The 22,391-nt window shown below is 35.0% G+C and overlaps 1 protein-coding gene across 6 annotated transcripts in view; it reads right to left on the bottom strand.

Moving 5' to 3' along the window:
- LOC101685844 (sodium channel protein type 1 subunit alpha) overlaps positions 1 to 22,391 on the bottom strand; it is a 142,322-nt gene that overhangs the window by 16,492 nt on the left and 103,439 nt on the right. For all 6 annotated transcript variants that reach the window (XM_004743995.3, XM_004744001.3, XM_004743998.3 and 3 more), the window contains exons 18-21: positions 10,308 to 10,428; positions 8,074 to 8,228; positions 5,825 to 5,998; positions 3,959 to 4,081 (exon numbers count right to left, since the gene is read on the bottom strand). In XM_004743995.3, coding sequence (XP_004744052.1) covers positions 3,959 to 4,081; positions 5,825 to 5,998; positions 8,074 to 8,228; positions 10,308 to 10,428 — 573 coding nt within the window. The remainder of the gene's footprint in view (positions 1 to 3,958; positions 4,082 to 5,824; positions 5,999 to 8,073; positions 8,229 to 10,307; positions 10,429 to 22,391) is intronic.

Here is a 22,391-nt window from a genome sequence, read left to right as displayed (position 1 = left end):
TGAATAAATTGGAAAGAACAGATTGAGGTTTCAGGATGCAGAGAAGAAGATGTCTAAGGAAGAATCCATCTTAATAAATTAATACTAGAGGTTGCTTCTCACAAATGTTTTGCAAAACATCATCAATTGAATTTCTCTATTCTACCACAATCCATTCTTATAAAAACTCTTCCCATATCTGATTCATTATCTGTATTTTATTAAATCAACACAAAATGAAGGATTGACAATTAAGTATGCAAATTAATGTTAGGAATTTTGATACATATAGAAATGTCTTGTCTGAGCAAATTATCTTTAAACTTCAAATAATACTACTCATGGATTCTAATGCTTCTTTAACCTAAATACAAAAGCTAAATGAATAAAAATCAAAGGCAGGCAAAACAAAATTACACATTTTTAAGTATGAAAAATAATGGAATCTTTTAAAAAGTCTAATGAATACATTTGTGTTGTGGAGTTTAAGATAATTATCTTTGAAAGATATGATACAATTATCCAAACAAAATCTCCAATGTCATCTCTCTTAAGAATTAAAAACTCTCCTTTTATATTGTTTTTAAACTTTAAGAATAAACAAAATATAGATTCATTTCTATTTATGTTTGCATTGTATCTTGCATTCCAAGATTCTGAAAAGTTATTTGGGCTCTAAGAAATGAGTTTATACATTAAATTCTATATGGTAAAATGTTTCTGTTTTATTTCTAGGTAGGTATTCTAGTCTGTAAAATTCAAACATGTGGATCTCTTTATACTAACTTTTCCCCATTTAAAACACAAATCACATGTGCTGACTCAACTCTTAATATATTTTTGCCTTATTTACATTTTGAAAACAACCCTTATAAATTTTCACTTAATAAAAATGAATATGGTCACATAATCAATACCAGTCTTATGAAAGCTGGAATACTGAACCCTAACATCTGCTCACACATAGCAGCAAGGCTGGGAATTGACTGCTGGTATCTTGACAGCTGTTTTCAGGCTCCAGACCAGTGTAAAAAAATGGCAAGGGGTTTTATGCCTCAAACAGTATCATCAATCAACAAGTTTATGTTTTCACGCATTCATTCCTAAACCCCCACCCTCACCAATCAGAAAATCTCCCCATAAATGGATAGACTCCATATACATATAACTAAATCATATTCAGTGAAACTTAATAAAAATATCAACAGTTGGTGTTCAGATCCACAGAGGGTAAATTCACAAAGGCATTTTTCTCAAAAGAAAATTTAAGACAATTGAAAGTAGGGGATTAGAGTAGAGTGTATTTTCCCTACTGTGGTGCAGTAGTACCCCTCCCAATCCCTCCCTCATCCCACTACACAAAGTCACAGTGAAAGGATGAAAGGTAGCAAAAGGGGTAATACAGTACCCATAATAAAGGGCTGAGGGGAGGAACCAGCGCTCCACCCCATCCAAGTTGGAGCAAGATTATCCTATATAAAATAGAAATATATAGTTTGTTATTAGTTAGAAATCTGATATGACAGAACATTTGGTGTTACTTTATGTATATGATGGTCTCTGTCTGTTTCCCTATCAAGACTTGAGTTCTTTTGAAAAAGAAGGTATCTAAGATTTCTTAGATTAGGAAGGTTAAAATACAAATTTAAGTACAAATTTTATTTTACTCTAGATATTCACAACATCAATTCACTCAGTTCAATTTTACAAGTTGAAAAATTTGGACTGGAAATTTGAAATACAATAAATGTTTAAAAGCTGTCAGCCAGAAATGTGCATAAAACATGCAAAACATAAAGTGCAACGTGATGATAATTTATTACTTTCTAACTTCTTATCAAGCACTATACAACATGCTTTATTTGGTAATGTTGCATAAAAGCACATGCTTGAAAAAGTGACAAGTCAACAAAAAGAAAATGAGTGCTTGATTTACACTCTGACACAGCTATTGTGATTTTATGCTGCTAGGGAAAAGAATAAAATGAGAGTTTCTGAATATATTCAAATATCACTTCCCAATTATAGTCATCATTATTATGTCTATCCTCACCATCATCCATGTTTACATTTTTAGAAAGTAAAAAAAAAAAAAAAAATCCAAACACTAGAAACAGAAATAGAATCAAGAATCAGGTGATTTTGTCTCTACAATGCCAAACATGTGTCATGTGTGTGTAACGATCAGCCACTTTAGGGTTGTGTATATGCTATAACAAGAGGTAAGTAACCATATTCATAAATCCTATAATTTAAAGAAGAGTTCATCTCCTATCAGCATCAATAAGAAGTTTATGTTTTTAACATTCTCAGTTGCAAAAGTTAACCTCTCCTTACAGAGATAAAAAGCATTATCGATCAATAATTATAGATAAGGTTATTTCTGTAAAAATCAAAGGTAGACCCATAAGACCAATGTTGTTATGGAAATAAAGTATTAAACATGGGAATATCTGGCCATTTGAATCATGGATTTAGTACATTTTCAAAAGGTTAAATTCAAAATGTTTATAACCACTTCAAATACTTAGCATTGTTCAGATTTCAGAAGGCATTTAAAAGGTATCCCTTTGATTCAGGCAATATGTTTTCAAGTAGAATGTATAAAAATAGTATTTTTCTTAAGAACTGAAATGGCCAGTCTGAAACAAAAGAAAGTGACATTTTAACTGGAAAATAAACTTAATTTTTACATACCCTGGAGAGAATTTCCTTTAACATTTTAGTAAAAATGTGAAGATCTCTGCGAGAAATAAAATAAGACTGCATTATATTGTGTTAAATTGTTTCTAATGAGGACAAACTTTCTATATATGTTAGGGAAAATAAAGACCAGTCTCATGTTCTTAAAAAGTGACATTTACAATAAATCTTATTTTAAAAGAACAGGTAAGGCTATCAACAACCTAGAAGATATAATTGGAAGCCTTCAATACAGCTCAGTTTCCATAAACAACTAAATTTTAGGCAGAAAAAAAGCAATGTTTTTCTACTAGAATCATACCTACTAAGCAGCTTTGTTTTGGCAAAAAAAAAAGACTTTTTTTAAAAAAAGGAACTCCTTTTCTATGTTATACATCTTATATATCAATGCCTCATGAATTTTAATAAGGCATGGGAAATAATAATAGGTCAATAATGACAACATTTCTAATCTGTAATGAATCATAGGGAATGGTAGAACATTTCCTTGAAAGGAATAATATAACATTTTCTGTAACTTAAGTGAAATTTGAGTTATGCTTAATTTATGAATCATCTATAGTAATGAGTCAAAATTATATTTTCTGTTCATTCTATTTCAAATGCTTTATTTATTGTCATGAAAAATTGGGTGGATTTATTATATAATCTTTAAGTTAGTATTACTATCTTTATAAATTAAAAGGATTAAGGCAGTTATAAATTGAGGCTACATTAAACATAACTTTTTTAAAAAGTTCAAAATTCAGTCAATATTTAATAGCTACACTTGAATATTCAAATAATGCAAACTTTGGCATTATACAGACAAAATTTTGATATTTAAAAATGGTTTTCCTTTACTTTTATACTTAGGCACATGTATGATTCACATTATTTTTGGTAAAACTCATTAAGTACAATTTAGGTCATCACAAATGAGAAGCATATAACTTAGACTTAACTTCCGTGGATTATTATCATATCATTACACATAGTACTTTAATAGTGCATCTGCCTTTTTTTTTTTTTTGTAAGGAAACTCCCAAGATGGATTAGGAAATAAAGTCATTTTCATGAGCACAGCAGATAAATGATATTACATCATTTCAAGGGAGGCCCAAGTTCTCTTGCATATCACCCAGAAGTAAATATGCAACAGATAAAATGATAAAGTAGCAATTTTGCAAGGATTTGCCATTCCTTTTGCATGCATGGGTTTTCCTTTTATAGAATTTAATGTAATTAGCTTAATTTTTACTATATGTAATACTTCAGGTTCTTTCATTTTCCTTACCCTCATCCCTTCAAATCGTGATAAGGCTCTTAGAGGTCTCAGAGCTCTCAGTGTCCTGAGAGATTTGATGGCACCAAGTTCTGAGTAACCCAAGGCATTTGCTGTTAAACTGACCAATGAAACCTGCATCAATAAAGAAGGAAATAAATAAAATAATCAATTTACTATATAATATAATATAATAAATATGAATTTTGCTTATAATTACTCAGAAGATAAATTGTTGCATATTTCCCATAAAGCTTTTAAAATTTTAAGCAAGTATTTTCAGCTTGATGCAAAAAAAGTAGGTTTCAGGATGTTAATTAGAGGTAGTTGAATAAAAAACCTTAAATGTCATATAATTTGTTTACTGTTAAACAAATTTATTAGTAGAGCAATTAGTTAGAAAAACCAGATAGGGAGACAAACCATAAGTGACTCTTAATCTCACAAAACAAACTGAGTGTTGCTGGGGGGAGGGGGTTTGGGAGAAGAGGGTGGGATTATGGACATTGGGGAGGGTATGTGCTTTCGTGAGTGCTGTGAAGTGTGTAAACCTGGTGATTCACAGACCTGTACCCCTGGGGATAAAAATATATGTTTATAAAAAATAAAAATAGGGCGCCTGGGTGGCTCAGTGGGTTAAGCCGCTGCCTTCGGCTCAGGTCATGATCTCAGGCTCCTGGGATCGAGTCCCGCATCAGGCTCTCTGCTCTGCAGGGAGCCTGCCTCCTCTCTCTCTTTCCGCCTGCCTCTCCGTCTACTTGTGATCTCTCTCTGTCAAAAAAATAAATAAAATGTTTAAAAAAAAATAAATAAATAAATAAAAATAAATAAATAAATTAATTAATTAAAAAAATTAATTTTAAAAAGGGAGAAATTCAGGTGTAAGAAAAGGTTATTGGTCATCCTTCTTTTATTTTATTAAATTGTGGTGAATTTAGGACTTTGTATGGCTAATGATAAAATACAAAAGCAAGAAATCTCAATCCTGCACTGTATGCTCAACTAATTACAATTAATACTCTCAAAAATTAATAACTTGGCACATTGATTTCAGTTTTTTTGAAGGTGAGTTTTTGTTTGTCTTGCTATCACCTGTGTTTTCTCGAAAGTTTATTCTTATGTAAACAATGTAACTTAATAAATAATTCCATCATGAAATTTCCTTAGATTTTTCTATACTAATTTACAGCTTCTGCTATGGTTACCTGGCTAAAAATGGATAATCAACAAATATTTGCCAAGTAAATAAATCAATGAATTTACTTATCTTGTATGAAATATGAGAGTACTAAGAAATGAAAATACTAGATATCAAATTCTCTAAATAAGGAATGTTCCAAAACTTCATATCCAGAATTATAATTTCTTTGGTTTGAAAGTGGCTAGTATTGGACAGTTTCACATATATTGGACACTATTTTGGCAAAATTTTCTATTTTTCAGTATATTGTTACCTTATATTTAAATATACTTTTTATATTACTTGCAATGTGCTATAATTTCTTTTGCATTTTTTAGAGATACACTGATCCTTATGAAATACTTAAAATAGAGCAATGAAAAATAAAATATTATTATTGCAAAATGACAAAATCTCTATAAAAAGGAATTTAAGCAACATACCCTATTTCACCACTTTCCCTACAAGCTGCTGTATTGTTTTTCTCCTTCCCACCCTAGACAACCACCATAGATCCCATCCACTCAATGCCAAACCAATACTAAGTTTATTTCTTATTATAACACTACCATTCAGTGAGTTAGAGTTAAGTAGCATTTCCTGTCACCATAGCATACTGTCCAGATTCTCTCTTCTAGAATTAGTATACGAGACAGACAAATTACTGTGATAAAGACAAAGACACACAGGATACCTACATCCACAATTAAGAAGTCCAGCCAACACCAGGCATTGGTAAAATATGTTTGATAGCCATATGCTACCCATTTTAGAAGCATTTCCAGAATGAAAATGTAAGTGAAAACCTTGTCAGCATATTCCAACATTGTCTTAATTGTCTTTCGCTGATCAATATATATATCTTCAAATGCCTATAAAAAAAAGTTATATCTTTTAGCTTTCTAAAACTATTATACCTTTTAAGTTATTTTTCTGGTCATATATGTATATATATGATCATACATACATACACACACATATACACATATATATATTCCTTGATTTTATTTTTTAAAAATTTCCCTGATTTTTATTATATATGTAATATGTATATATAATATATAAACATATTTCTCTCTCTCTCTACATATATATATAAATATATATATATATATATATATATATATATATATATATATATACATATGACATCCCATTGGGCTAGGAGGGCAGAGGAGTAGTAGGTATTGCTGTTTTTTAAATTTTTTAAACTTTTTTCCTCTCAAAGATCTTTTAATGAATCAGGGGAAAGTTATACTCTCCATTTATATTATAGCCAGAAGAAAGAGGTAAAAGCATAGTTTTTATGAATTAGTTTGACTTGTTTAGGCAACAGTTCTTGATGTCATATCCTGATGGTGTTACCCCAACTTTTCCTTTTGTCATTTCTTTTGCTTTCTCCTGTTGATTTTTTGCCATAAAAAAGAGGTTGAAACAATAAAAAATGGAGGTTTATATTTTTCATAAAGTAGAAGTTATAATCAATCCTCACATTGTTGAATTTTACTGTATAGTTGGCCTCATTTTCCCCTTCTCTCCCCTTCATTTTGTTGATAGTTTATATTTCTCAGCAGAGATATGGTATGACAATGATAAGATAGAAATATATTTCATTTAGATTATGATATGTATTCTACTAATACTATGTATGAACTTCTGTTTTTACTTTGCATCTAAGTCTCACATTTGTTTCAGAGACAAAAGACTATTTCTTGCATAAAGTGGCATGCAGAGAAAGTTTATGTCATCAGAGAAATATGGGAAATATAGGCTTATTTATAACTTCTGGTTTATGAAAAATACAAACCTCCATTTTTTTTTATTGCTTCAACCGCTTTTTTATGGCAAAAAATCAACAGGAGAAAGCAAAAGAAATGACATAAAAGGAAAAGTTGGGGTAGCACCATGAGGATGTGACAACAAGAACTGTTTCCTAAACAAGTCAAACTAATTCATAAATATAGTTCTAATTATAAATGTACATTAAAGAAACTTAAGTGATTGTATTTCAATTGGATAAGCTCATTTTGTCTGTCACCTATCTGTCTTATAGCTTAAGTATATTTGTGTCAGTGTTTCTCTAAAATATTATCTATATGTTATGCTTTATATGTTTGTAAGTGATTTTCATACAAATATAAATTAATTCGATGTAAAAACCATCGTAAAAAGAGAAAGCAATCTTTAAATGAATCACTTAGGCATGCTGCCCAATATTTTTTGTTACCAATATTCATATTCCTTGTTTCCTGAGTAGCATAAGAATAGTGGACACAATTTAAAAAGGACAGAGAAGTGGTCCCTAAGGACTTATTGACTGTCCATAAAGAGGTAATAACAATACCATTCAGAAGCAATATTCCTCAGAATCCAGAAGTTACATATACTCCATCACAGGATTTCCATTAACTACACTGAGTTGTCATTCTTACCTTCTTCTTAAAATGTGGGTAATTGAATATTTGTATTCTCTAGTTACAATGAATAAGCGGGAGGGACAAATTTTCTAGGTTACATAATAAGCAAAACTTAATAAATAATTTATTAGGAACTGTATGTGTACATAGTAGAAATAAATCCAGAAATGCATAGTTAAAACATTAAGTCTATAATCTGGAAGATAGGATGTGGAGGTAATGCAAAATGTGTTAGAGACAGAAGAGTGAGGGGGTGGATGGGTGGGTAGTAAGTGCATGAATGGATGGATGGATGGATGGATGGATTTAGAGATGTATATATATTTAAGGAAGAAGTCCTAAGTAGAGATAACGAGGCTTATCAGAGTTAATAGTTGACATCATGAAAATGAAAATGGATGCAGGATGAGGGTTTGGGGGAAGAAAATGCATTGAATACTAAAACAATGTAATAGAAAGGATTAATAAGTCATTAGTATTAGATTATCGTAAACTTAATATTGTACCACTTTTGCTTAATAGTCACTTACCAGTGCACCACTACTAAGCAGAATCATGAAGACAATGAAGGTCTCAAACCAGTTGTGTTCAACTATTCGGAAACACGTTCTTCTCAGGTTCCACCATTGTTTCCCCCTCCCTTCTTCCACACTGATTTGACAACATTTAAATCTTTGTACACAGCCTGCAAGTATAGTGTTCAAACAGGAGTAGATGAAGTGACTTCTGCTGCTTCAGGAATACTCTTTAGCATGTCCCTGATTCATCTTCTCACTACAATTACCATCTCCATCTTGCTAGGGTAACTCTCTAAGCCTGGAGTAGTAACAGCACATTCATTAGCTGTATGAGGCTGTGAAAATTATCCAGCCTCCCTTAAACAGTTCACTGGCTAATACTACCTGCTTTTTCTGCCTTGACTCTTCTTGTCCAAAAAAGAACTCTGTAAAGTACAAACAAATGTAAGGTAGCTTTGCCCTGTACTATGTCATGCTACTGCTCTCTGTTGAAGTCACTCTAGAGGAGTTCAAAATGAGATTAGTGATAAAGAGCAAACTTCCCTTTTAAAGAGATTAAGGAATAATGATGTAGATCTCCCCCAACAATGCTGGGTTTGTTACTGTTTTGTTTTCTTGTGGTGTTTCTAGAAGAGCTCATATAAGTTTCTAAATTAATTTTGTCCATTAAAATGGGATTGCTTGGCTTTGCTTTGATTTGTCATTACCTTCCTTAATACTGCTTTTACTCATTCAAACCATCCGTGATTACCACTGTAAGCACCATGGAGGATACAAATAACATTTTTTTAAGGCAAAAAGAAAAAAGGTACAGCACATGGACCTTGCCATCAAGAACCTTAAATTCTTGTTTTCAAAAATATATATAAACTCAGGAAGCCCACCTCAGGGCAAAACAAAACAAAACAACCCCAACCCCCCCCCCCACCCCGCTGCCCAAAAGACCCTCAAAAAACACAAAAGAAAAAAAAGAAAAAGTCAAGTGTTCTGGAAGAAGAGGGAAAAGGGAAGGAAGGAAAGGACAGAGGAAACAAGACAGTAAAATACATACAACAGTTCAAAACAGAAAAAGAAGAGCTCTCCTGAGATAATATACAAAAAGTTATCAAATGAGGTAAATGGGTATGTTTACTAATAGCTGTTGAGAGGAATAGTAAGGACTGATAGGCTTGCTTCCACCACGATCAGATGAAGGTACTTTTGAGAAGGACCTTGAGTGATGTGTGGAATTTATACTGGGAAATAGAGGGAGACAATATATATCAGGCCTATGAAGAAGAGATCACTGAGTAGAGAAAATGCAAATATATTCATATCTTCAAAACTCAAAATCCTGAGAAAATCCGACCATGGGAAATGCTGATCATGGGGAAAACAAACCTCTTAAAACAATTGTCCATATTGTGCCAGGCTCAAATAGATTCTGTTCAGGTATTGGGTATGGGGCTGTGTTTATTTCCTGCTTTGTCCAATAAGCTTTGGAAAATGAGGATCTTGCTAAAAAATACAGTTTATATTTGCCAGTCATTTAACTTTAGTAGTCAGAAAGTTTTTTTTTTTTTTAAGATCTTATTTATTTATTTATTTATTTGTCAGAGAGAAAGAGAGAGAGCACAAGCAGGCAGAGTAGCAGGGAGAGGCAGAGAGAGAAGCAGGCTCCCAGCCGAGCAAGGAGCCGTATGGGGGACTAGATCCCAGGACCCTGAGATCATGACCTGAGCCTAAGGCAGACGCTTAATTGACTGAGCCACCCAGGCATCCTAGAAAGTTATTTTTTTTTAAGATTTTATTTATTTATTTGACAGACAGAGATCACAAGTAGACAAAGAAGCAGGCGGTGGGTGTGGGGGAAGCAGGTTCCCCGCTGAGCAGAGAGCCCCATGCAGGGCTCCCTCCCAGGACCCTGGGATCATGACCTGAGCTGAAGGCAGAGGCTTTAACCCACTGAGCCACCCAGGCACCTCCAGAAAGTTATTTTTAAGGCAAATTCTGTGTATGAGAATTATGATTAGTATTTAAGATGCCACTCCTTGTGAAATCACGATTTTATTTTTAAAAATACAAATTACTAGTTTTGATTACGTTAAAAATAGTTTTCTCCATGTTTGTGATCTTTATACACAATGGGTAGAGTTAACAAAAAATAACCACAGATTTTAAAACTGTTAGCATATTGGAGGTCACTGACATATATCTACTAAATGTTCTATTCCATTCCAAGATTAACATAAAGGCCATTTTCTTACCTTCAGTGAAACAGGCTTCAGGTTCAAGGGTTTCCTCAGGTTCCACTACAGGCTGTTCTTCTGCAGGTGCACCAATGTCTACAGTGCTGCCTTCCGAGGAGCTACTGCTTTCATTAAGTTTCTGGGCATGAGGTAGACATAAAAAGTACAGCTCTTTAATTTCAGTAACAAATAGTTTAGAAAAAAGAAGAATTGGTGCTATGAACTGAGTCTGGATTCTCCTTGAAATGAAGAGATTTTAAGTTTGAAGAAAAGAGGGTTGAATAAGAAAGGGAAATAAGGAAATTGTCTGTGTTCTCTCCTTTTCCATTACTCACAATTTTCATGTGAAATCAGATTGTTACATTATGAGACCAGCATCACCTTGATCCCAAAACCAGACAAGGATCCCATCAAAAAAGAGAACTACAGACCAATATCTTTGATGAACACAGATGTGAAAATTCTCACCAAAATACATTATGAAGTTACAAATGGTCATCCAGAACTGGTACTAAGCCAACCACTGAATTAGAGAAGCCCCAAGAGGGAGGGTGAGGGGGAAGGAAAGTTAGTGTAATTGTTCTCATTTTGCAGATGAGGGAGCTAGGGGTCAGCCAGGTTACGTAATTTGTCTAACATCATATAACCAGTAAATGAGAAAGCCAATATTTGAGAGAATTACTCCTGAGCCCAAAGTCCATGCTCTGTCTTCTGGGCAATCACACTGTTTCTAAAACAATATACTGACTCTCTTACCATTTTTTCTGTCAATTTAAAACTGAAAATAATCCATTGGAAAAAATAGCAAGTTTAGTCTAACAAGTGAAGAGAATCTAGAATTCGATCTTGAAGTGAAAAACAAAAAGCAAAGACACCTATTCACACCACAAACCATGGAATTTTGTATAATATAAATATTCAGTATCTTCATAGAAATTGTTTCATCAACTGCAATAAGCTAGCTCTTTGGTAGCTGTAGACACAAGTTCTATTTAATTTTTGTTTACAGTAATTCTGCCAAACTAATTACATATTTGTTATAAAGCAAATGTCACAATAGTAACTTGTGTGCAAGCAATAATAAAACCCCTTTTTATATAGTTTTACTTCAAATCACGGGGAAATTTTGGTTGTTTTATTTCAAGTTTTTATTTAAATTTTAGTTAACATCTAGTGTAATATTGGTTTCAGGAGTACAATTCAGTGATTCATCGCTTACGTATAGCACCCAGCTCACAGGGAGATTTCTCAAAGTAATACTTGGGAAGTCTTTAAAAATTTTGGACAAATTCACCTTTTGTTTACCACAGTTCTTCAGGTATGGTACCAAATATCAGCCTCCATATCAAACTTAGTATCCATTCCTAAGTACCATTATTAGTCACCTAGATTTCAGATTTCCAATCAGCCACTATGAATATTAAGGTAAGCCTCTGCCTTCGGCTCGGGTCATGATCCCAGGGTCCTGGGATCGACCCCCACCTCAGGCTCCTTGCTCAGCAGGAAGCCTGCTTCTCCCTCTCCTACTCGCCCTGTTTGTGTTTCTGCTCTTGCACTCTCTGTCAAATAAATAAATAAAATTTTAAAACAAAGGTAAAAAGATGTGAACCTAAAATAATATGAATCAATTTTATCAAATGCCTCCTGATTGCCTCCATAAATATCCTCCTCTGATGTGTCTTGCGTGGATAATGATAAAATAAATTGCTACATTTTTTATATTCACAGAATTACTCCAGGTCTAACTAGTTCCAATTTTCTATAGATGAGAGTGCTATTGCCAATATATCAATAAACTTTATTCTTAGGAATATTCTTGAACATCAGCTATTCTTCTGTATATCCAACTTTGTAAAATGTTGCCATTAACTAGGTATAGACAAGTGACCCCACACATGCTTACAAATTAATTTCCAAATACTTCTCAAGCAATACAAGTATATTTCTACAGTCTGCCTGAACTACTGTAAGAAAGTAAAGATGTGCCTAATGTTACTCAGACTCAACATGCTCTCAGTCATGACTTTTTTTTCCCTATCCTAACCTATTCCTTTAACCAAGTTTTCTTTCTTTTTTTTTTTTTTAAACATTTTGGTGGCTGTATTTTTTTTTCTTTTTTAAGATTTTATTTATTTATTTGACAGAGAGAGAGAGAGAGATCACAAGCAGGCAGAGAGGCAGGCAGAGACAGAGAGGGAAGCAGGCTTCCCGCCGAGCAGAGAGCCTGATGCCGAGTTCAATCCAAGGACCCTGAGACCACGACCTGAGCCAAAGGCAGGCCTAACCTCTGAGCCACCCAGGCGCCCCTCCTTTAGCCAAGTTTGATGCTGGTTGTTTGCAATATCATTCTTTGAGCAAACAGACTCAAACTCTCCTTTGTTCTTACTGTTTTCTAATATTGACAGTAATCTAAAGTCAAATTTGTTAAATTCTACCTTTGAAATAACCTGTCTCTCAGTCTCACCTTCAAAATTCCTATTTGGTGAATGAATACCTCTGTTTCATATATTATTGCCAAATGAAGCTTTTGTTTTGTTTTGTTTTGTTTTGTTTTGTCTTCACTTAGCACTCCAACTAAATCTCCTGATTCTATCCTTCACAGAAGTTGTGTTTTAACCAAGGTGAACTTCTTGCTCACAGTGGTGATTTTTGCCCATCATTGTGGAAGAATAATAATCACTCTCATCTAAACCCCCTTCCCCACTTTATCTGCCCCACCCTTTGGGCACATACTGCTTTTTATCTAACCTACCTCTATTCTAATTGACTTACTGCAGGAACAGTGGTTGGCACGTTCTCTGTAAGAACACAATGACCCATGCTCTTGGTGTGCTAAAACCACTCAAATGATGGGCTACCTTCTATCACACCTGTGCATTTCTGCTTTCACCAAGTGAGTTGTTTGCTTATCAAGAATAAGTCATGTCTGGGGCGCCTGGGTGGCTCAGTGGGTTAAGCCTCTGCCTTCAGCTCAGGTCATGATGTCTGGATCCTGGGATCGATCCTGGCAGGGAGCCTGCTTCCCTCTCTCTCTCTCTGCCTGCTGCTCTATTTGTGATCTCTTTCTGTCAAATAAATAAATAAAATCTTTAAAAAAAGAAGAAGTTATGTTTGTTTTCAAATCAGTGTACTACTTTAAATTACTGTAATTATTAATTCACTTTTACATAAGTTGATAAAATGAGTAAAAAGATGGTTTTGTTATATCCATAAAAACTAAATTGAAATCATGGTATAAATTTAATGGAGGCAAATTCCCCACACATATACATACACATGAAAAAATATCTGTCATAAAATTGGTCATGAATAATTGCTAAAAAAAAAAGGGCGGGGGGAGAGGGCCTGGGTATATGCATTTCTGGAAGAATGCCTAATTCAGGTTGCTTTATAAGGTTCTTAAGATCTCTGACCTCTTTGGAGAAAACCTAAACTAGAAATCGTAGTTGATAAGTTACAGGTATGGGTCACGCCACAGTGATGTGCAGAACTGCCAACAAGGAACGCATGCTGGGACAAGAGGCCTCAAGTTACATTTTTATGTAAGTATCTATCATTTTTCAAAATGAAGCCATTTAATGTCTGGGATCTAGAAGGAATTTGTATACCTTTTGGGAGTGGAACATGATCACAAATTAGATTAAAAAATACTATTCCTCTTTGGCTTACATAACTTCCTAAATCAACATTTTTTAAAAAAAGATTTTATTTATTTGATAGAGATCACAAGTAGGCAGAGAGGCAGGCAGAGACAGGGGAGGAAGCAGGCTCCCCACTGAGCAGAGAGCCTGATGCAGGATCGATCCCAGGACCCTAGGATCATGACTGGAGCTGAAGGCAGAGGCTTTAACCCACTGAGCCACCCAGGTGCCCCCTTAAATCAACCTTTTGCCAGGAAACCCTGGGAAGCCATCTCATGGCGGGATAGACCCTAATTCTCATGCCAGTCAGGGAAACTTGCCCCAACGTTCAAGCCATAATAATGGCAGATAAAGTGACTTAAATTTTGTTCATTCCTGCTTAAAAAAATAAACAAAACAAAACATACTCTAACCGGAAAGAAATGTCAGCGCTTTTCCCACATGATGTAAATACATGAGTATCAGTGTAAGAGAAAAGAAAAACAGCTAAAATAAAACAGATGCAGAAATGACTGAGCTGAAGGATGCATAGGCCATCCCTGGGAGGCAAAAAGGGTTTGGATTGATGAGCTAAATAAAGAACGTTAATAAGTTTGAAATTAATGAACTAAATAATCAATGTATTAGAAATCGATTAAAATACAAACAAAGTTAATAAATAAGGGCACCAAGACCTTTCTAATAAAAACAAGAGAGGACACAAGCATTTGATTCTTACAAGTTGTATGTAAAAACACTGCATGCTTAGTCATTTAGTCATTGATGTACTTTTAAAGAAACTTTTTGCAGATGATGAATTGTACTGTTAAATTCTCAATCAAGAATCATGTAAATGTTTAATATTTATCTTGCAAGAAAAGGTGAGTATCTGTCCTTATTACAGAAGACAGATTTCCAACCTGTGTTCCTTGGAGACAAGACTTCAACCCTGGGAGAAAGATGAAGGCCGACGAGGCAAGTTCCTGTTGTAATGTAACGTAATGTTCTACAACTCATAGTCTTTTAGGATTTGACATGGCACAGGAGAGATGTGACATTGAAAATGGTAAGAAAAAAGGAAAAAGAAAAGAAAATGGTAAGAAGGCAGGGCACTTGGGTGGCTCAGTCCTTAGGTATCTGCCTTCGGTTTAGGTCATGATCCCGGGGTCATGGGATGGAGCCCTGCATCGGGCTCCCTGCTCAGAGGGAAAACTGCTTCTCCCTCTCCCACTCCCCCTGCTTGTGTTCCTTCCCTTGCTCTTGCTATGTCAAATAAATAAATAAAATCTTTAGGAAGAAAAACAAGAAAATGATAGGAAGGTCATGCAGGGACAAACCCAGACTCAGGAAGAGATAAGGCAATAAAAGCTCAGGGTGGGTATGGCTGGGAGGTGTGCACTGAGTCATAGGTGCTGGGTCTATGTCTAGAAAAATCCTTGATCATCTCTGGCCAAGGATGGGAGAAGCAAAAGTAATACCTACTCCCACCTTGGATACAGAGAAACCACTCACGTATAACCAGGCTTTTAAGTTAATTTCCCTACTAGCTCTATGTCCAATATTCATTTACTCACTAAACATTTAGGAGATATTATATTCTGAGATTTGTGTTAAGTCTCTGTCTCACAGAAACCCTTCATCAGCATAATGCCTTATTTATCTGGGCTTTCTTTCCTTTTCCTTTGCTGCTTTTTTCCCCCTTTTTATTGGCCAAAGTGTAATGTACAAAGTACTTTATGGTTACTTTAATGTTAATTTATTAAAATTAAGGTTAATCATTTTAAGGTTCATCTCAATTATGTTTTCTTCTGTCAATTGTCCCCGTCTTTTGCCCATTTTTCTAGTGGATTGTTTGTGTTCTTATCACACTTCAATTGCGCTTTAGAAACGAAAGTCATTTGAGTTTCCTTAACATGTAATATTTGCCAAAAAAATTAATTCTCTCCTGCTGGGTATCAAATTGCCACAAACTTAATGGCTCAAAACAAAACCAGTTTATTATCTCACCGTTTCTGTAGGTCAGAAGTCTGGCACTACATAGATTCTGTACTCAGGGTCTCACTGGGATACAGCTAAGGTGTTGGCTGGGACCACAGTTCCCATCTGAGGCTTAGGATCCATGAACCTGATGGTTGAGTTCATTTTCTTGCAGTTGTAAGACTGAAGCCCCTACTGTCCTGTTAGCTCATGGCCTTGAACCATTAGAGACCACCACAGTCCCTTGCCCCATAAGCTCTCGTATGCAGTCTTTCTTCTGAGCCGCCTGAACATCTCTCTCTCTCTCTCTCAGTTACACTTATGGGACCACTGGGAGAAAACTACTCTGAAATGTTTCCTCTGATTAGGTCAGGCTCACCCAGGATAATCTCCCTTTGGCCATAGACATAACATAATAACATAATCACAGGATGACATCTCATCATTGCCACAGGCTTCAACTGCGCTCAGGGGTGGGGATTACACAAAGGTGTTATCTTTGGTGTCATCTTAGGATCTTGCCAATTATACCAAAGTCTGTGTATTTTATTGGTTTTCTTTTCTAAGAACCACCTGCTATCCTAGTATCAACTGCTACACTGAAAATTCATCAATTTCTCTACTTATATTTCCTTCATTTTGTTTAATTTCCAATATCTCAAACTAAGTTCTTTTTTGTCATGTTCTTTCATTCTTTTTTTTTTTTTAAAGTTTAATTTATTTATTTGAGAGAAAGAAAGAGAGAGAGTGTGCAATCAGCAGGGTGAGGAGCAGGGGAGGAAGCAGAGTCCCCTCTGAGGGCAGAGCCCCATGTGGGGTTCATACTAGGGGCTGGACTTGGGGTTCCATTGTAGGACCCTGAGAATAGGACCTCAGTCAGAAGCTTAACTGACTGAGCCACCCAGGCACCCCCTCATTCCTTTTTGATCATTCTTGTCAATATTAAGACATTCAATGTCTGTTTGGTGCTATTCCACAGATTCTGACAGAAAATGTTTTTATTTTCCAAATAACTACTTACATATTTTATGTGCTCCTTAACCCAGTATTTGTTTAGGAAGGAATTTCTTAATTTTCAAATGGTTAGAACTTTTTCTTTCATTTTACTATTGACTTCTAGCTTACTTGTATTGTGATTAGATAATAACCCTATATGATATCTTCTATTTTGAGTTTGTTGAAGTTTATTTTACTATCCAGTACATTGTTAATTTATATAAATATGTACACAGGCCCTTGAAAATAATAGTTTTTTGCATGTATAAATTTTGAGATAATATGTGTATATTCATGACATTCCCTTTTATTATTTATATTATTCAAATTATCAGTGTCCTTACTTGATTTTTCTTTATTTTGTTTATCAAAGCTATGAGAATGGTATTAAAACATTCACAACCATTTTTATGTACTTTTATCAATATATTCTTATATTTTTCATTGTTGAAATCAAAGATGATATGTCTCTGAATTCTTTATTTCATTGGAATAATAACACAATTACTCAAAGAGGAAAAGCAAAGACTTTCAGATATGTGGTAAGAACTTATCTCTAATAAAATACTTAGAAAATTGGATAACAGAGAAACTAGAATATTCTTAAACAAGTACATTTGTTGATTTAAAAACCAATAAGGTGGGGCACCTAGGTGGCTCAGTTGATTAAGTGTCTGCCTTCCATTCAGGTGATGATCCCAGGGTCCTTGGATCTAGCCCCATATCTGCTTCTACATCTCCCTTCCCTCTCCCTCTCCCCCACCTCTTCCCTGCCTCCCCCCCCGGCTCAAATGCTCTTTCTTTCACTCATTCTGTCTCTCAAATAAATAAATAAAATCTTTTTTAAAAAACCAAGAAGGCCAATGAATTCTTCCTTTTTTGTTTTTAAATTCAAGTTTAATTTTACTTTGAAATTTGCCACCCAAATAATTTATCATTGGTTCTCACAGTTAGTTTTTGAGAGTAATAGACTATTTTAAAATTGATTTTCATATTTAAGTCATTAATCAAATTAATTTCCAGTGAGTTAGTTCATTTGAAACTATGTGTATGTTCACACATGACTCTCAAGCTAAATCCTATATTGACCTGTACTATTCATGTATTTTTTGCAGGATGACTTAATAAGTGAGCTGAGATATGACCACATCATATCTAAGGCATTCATATTGTCTTGTACTGCAGGGCATTCAATAACCACTTAATAACTACAGTGGATTTATGCAGCATTTCTTGCTTTTAAAAAAATGTTCCTCCTCAGTGGATTTATGCAACATTTCTTGCTTTTAAAAAATGTTCTTTACTATAGCAAATGATTTTGACCTTGAGGGTGAAGCAAAACAAAGCACAGCAAATAAAATACTCCATAATATTTTTTAAGAGTAAATGACTAAATGGTTTTTATTCTCTGACTTGATGTCAAGATGTTTATGCCTTTATTTTAGACTTCATTTCCTACAGGAAGCTTAATTATAGGGTTTAATAGTTCAAGTTATAATAAGTGATAACTTCATTAAAATGTAAATGAATTTAAGGGTCAAAAGGATACAGAATATGTGTATGCATGTACACATGCATATGTATCTTTTTATTTTTGAAAAATAATTATTTTTAAAAATATTATTTATTTATTTATTTGAAAGAAATCACAAGTAGGCAGAGAGGCAGACAGAGAGAAAGAGAGAGAGAGGGAAGCAGGCTCCCCGCTGAGCAGAGAGCCCGAAGCAGGGCTTGATGCCAGGACCCTGGGACCATGACCTGAGCTGAGGGTAGAGGCTTTAACTCACTGAGACACCCAGATGCCCGAAAAAAACTTATTTTTAAAGATATATTTATTTGAGAGAGAGAGAGAGAGCATGGGGAGAGGCAGAAGGAGAGGGAGAGAGAGAATCTTAAGCAGACTCTGAGTCCAATGCAGCGGTTTCATTTCACGGCCCTGAAATCATGACCTGAGTCAAATCAAGAGTTAGATGTTGATCTGACTAAGCCACCCAGGCAGGCACCCCCAAAACACTTATTTTTAATGCTAGGCATGTATTATTTTAAAGGTGGGCATTTTATGTTGTTATATATATTTTAAATCATATATAAATGAGATGCTCTATATCAAAAATATTAGTATTAATATTTTATCGTGTACATTATATATGAGTAAATATTTCTGGTGTACACTAGCATATTAAAAATTTAAATGACCCTTATTTAAGACTCTCAACAAAGCAACAATATAATATCAAAGAAAAATACACTGTACTGAGATTTAGCATTTTCACAGACTGGCTGGAAAAGTTAAATATTAACTCATTAATTCCCACAACATTCCTAAAACCCAGATCATTTCTTCATCAAGTTGTAGGTTGGAAGGGAAGTCTCCAGTGCATTATTCATATTTACGAAATATTAACTTGTTCTTATAATTGTGAAATCTAGTGTTAGTCAAACACTTCACCAAGGTAAAAGGGAAAGTGAAGGAATACAGCTGTAATACACTCTGAATTCTGCTTTAAAGTATGTCAGACATGAATTTTGTATTTATCATTAAATATAAAAGAAATAGAACCTCTCATCATATATTGGACCAACAGAAAATTATCATAATGCAAATAAGTTAAAAATTAAAAAAGTCTGCAAAATTGCATTTAAAATTCCCAAGCTAGGAATCAAAGTTGTAATTCCAATGAGTATTTTCCACTGTTTTTAATTCATTTTGACAAAATGGGCATAGAGTCTTAGTGTTCTTTTGACATTAATTTTTCATCATAAATGATAACATTTTACAAATATTTAATAAGTATCTACTGACTGGAGGATCTATGTAACTATAATGAAAGGGTTAAAAGTTCTGTTTTGAGTCAGACAAGACTGGGTTTGAATCATAATTAGTGGTTTTATGAACTTTTAGCAATTATCTTCACCTCCTTAAGCTTTAGTTTCTAATTTGTAAAATTGTTCTTATGTCACATGGATTGTTACAAGGATCAAACAAGACAGCATGTGGAAAATTCCACGTGCTTATCCTATAAATGGTAATAAGCTTCATAACAGTATTATATATAGATTGTAATATGTGTAATTGCTAGTATTTGACCTTATCAACTGCCGAAAGTATCCGTCCATGTACAACAACAGGATTAGGACTTGAAAAAGAAAATAGTGAAGATAATAGACCTAGTACCTGCCCTCAAAGCATTCACAGTCAGATGGAAGATACACATGAGCAAACAGTTGTCACTCACTGTCATTGAGTTAGCACAGGGTATCTTGAGAGCAGCACCTAACTCAGTCTAAGAAGGGAAGGTAGAAGAAAGTAACACTTGGGAAGAGAAGGATGAGTTGGGTGGGGTTTGAGCAGGGGGAGAGGATGGCATAAGAATGGAGCCTGGGTGGCTCAGTGGGTTAAAGCCTCCGCCTTTGGCTTGGGTTGTGATCTCAGGGCCCAACAACTGAGCCCCGTATTGGGCTCTCGGCTCAGCAAGGAGCATGCTTCCTCCTCTCTCTCTGCCTGCCTCTCCATCCACTTATGATCTCTGTCTGTCAAATGAATAAGTAAAATTAAAAAAAAAAAAAGGATATTCTGTATGGAGAGAATGGGTATAAGAATCAGAACCTGACAAAGCATGGGGAATTTTAGGAAACAAAAGATCAGTGTGCTTGGATGGGGAGAGATGGCGAACACTATGTGAGGCTGGAAAGGTTGAGGATGGTCAATTTTTGCAAGGACTTGTAGGCCGTGGTAAGTAGTATAGACTGCCAGCATGGGGCAACTCCTGAAAGAGGGGTGAGCTACAACCAGATTTGCCTTTTAAAGAGACCACTTATTATGTAGGGAGTAGAGCAGTGAGAGGGAACATTTGTGAAGGTTGCAGCAGTTAAATCTGAGATGACGGAGGTCTGCCATTGTGTGGAGCTGGTGGAGATGCAGAGGAGACAAAGATGCATCAAGTTGGCAGTACCTGGCAATCAATCAGATGTAAGGAAGAAGGAGTTTGAGTATCCACTGGTTAGATGGTAGCACTTCTCATATAGCATCGTTACCATCTCATAAAAATCAGGGCCCTGACAAACTATAGCTCAGAATAAGGAAATAGTCAAGAGCTGGAAGGGACACACCCAACCAATGTCCAGATGGGACTCTACCAAGTGCTCCATGAACATCTGTCAGGGAATTATATGAAAATTCTGAGTGTTTTCTTTTCTTTTCCTTCTTCTCTCCTCCCTGCCCCCTCCCCAGAGAGAAGCTGCATCTAAAAGCAAACTGCTTACTTAACATAACTTAGGAATAGTCAATTAGGAATTATTATTATTAGGAATAATTGTTCAATTATTAGGAATAATTGTTCAATTACTTCATCTGCATGCTTTCAGAAGGTAGGACTGGTAACACGAAACATGTCACTGACTTACATGATGCTAATCAACACTGACCCAGCACCTCATTTGTGCCAGGTACTGTGGAAGTTACTAGAAGTACAAAGATATGTATCACTACAGTTCTTATTCTCGAGTTGCTCACAAGATTAGCAAGTAGGGTAGACAGATACACAACAGAGAAATAGAGTGCAATGCATACCTTTCATTGTATGCGGCCATTAATTCTAGTTGGGGGAAATCTAGAGGGCTTTCCAGAATTAAGAGTTATTTGCTATAGTGAGCATCAGAACAATAATACATTTTTATGGAGTGAGTACATGGACAAAGTCTTGAATATTGATTCAAAGGTCATTTTGTTTTGTTAGATTTTGCAGAGAATGGCAAGAAGAAGAAGGTAATTTCAAACAAGAAACATTGGAGTCCAAGGACAGAAATTTCATGGAGCAGTGTGACTAGAACTGAGCTGAGTCATGGGGAATTAGACTGATGAAATGAATCTGATCAAGGCTGTCCAATTGCTCATGATATATTTAAGACTGCCTTTTTTCCTCCCATGGAAATGTGTTTCAGAGGGTAATTCTAGTGATACAGATGAAATAATATGACAGGAAGTGGGAGGTCAAGAATGGAGATGGATTTAGGAGATAAAACCCACAGATTTGGCAGTAAATATGACGAGGGCCTTCCTATTAGAGAGGTTAAGAATGAATCCAAGCTTCTCATAAGCTACTTGTGAGCTTGTATGGTTGGGAGGAAAGTAGCCTGGATTTTTGGAGGCCGGGGAATGACAGAGCTTAAAGAATTAGGAAATATTGCAGACAATCAAGTGAGATAGGGTCACTGAACTTGGCAAATAAGAGAACATCAATGATATTTGAAAAGACAAAGGTAGGGGAAGAAACCAGAAAGGAGATATTTGAAGGTGACTGAGCAGTGGAAAATGGGAAGGCAGTGAGTATAATCTAATCTATCTTTTAAAGATTGGCAATGAATTCAAGGACAGAAACTCAAGGAAGAGATGAGATCAAAGGAACATTTAAAATATACATGATTTTATTTTATTTTAGGATGGGAGTCTTCTCCTTTTATGTGAGTTTGTGGGAAGGGCTTCTGCAGGAGAAAGTGTAACACAGGGTGG

This window comes from Mustela putorius, unplaced genomic scaffold, assembly GCF_011764305.1.
Source record: "Mustela putorius furo isolate JIRA1106 unplaced genomic scaffold, ASM1176430v1.1 tig00003869_pilon_pilon_pilon, whole genome shotgun sequence".
In the NCBI taxonomy this organism is placed as follows: Eukaryota; Metazoa; Chordata; class Mammalia; order Carnivora; family Mustelidae; genus Mustela; species Mustela putorius.
This window is presented reverse-complemented; position numbering and strand designations above follow the sequence as displayed.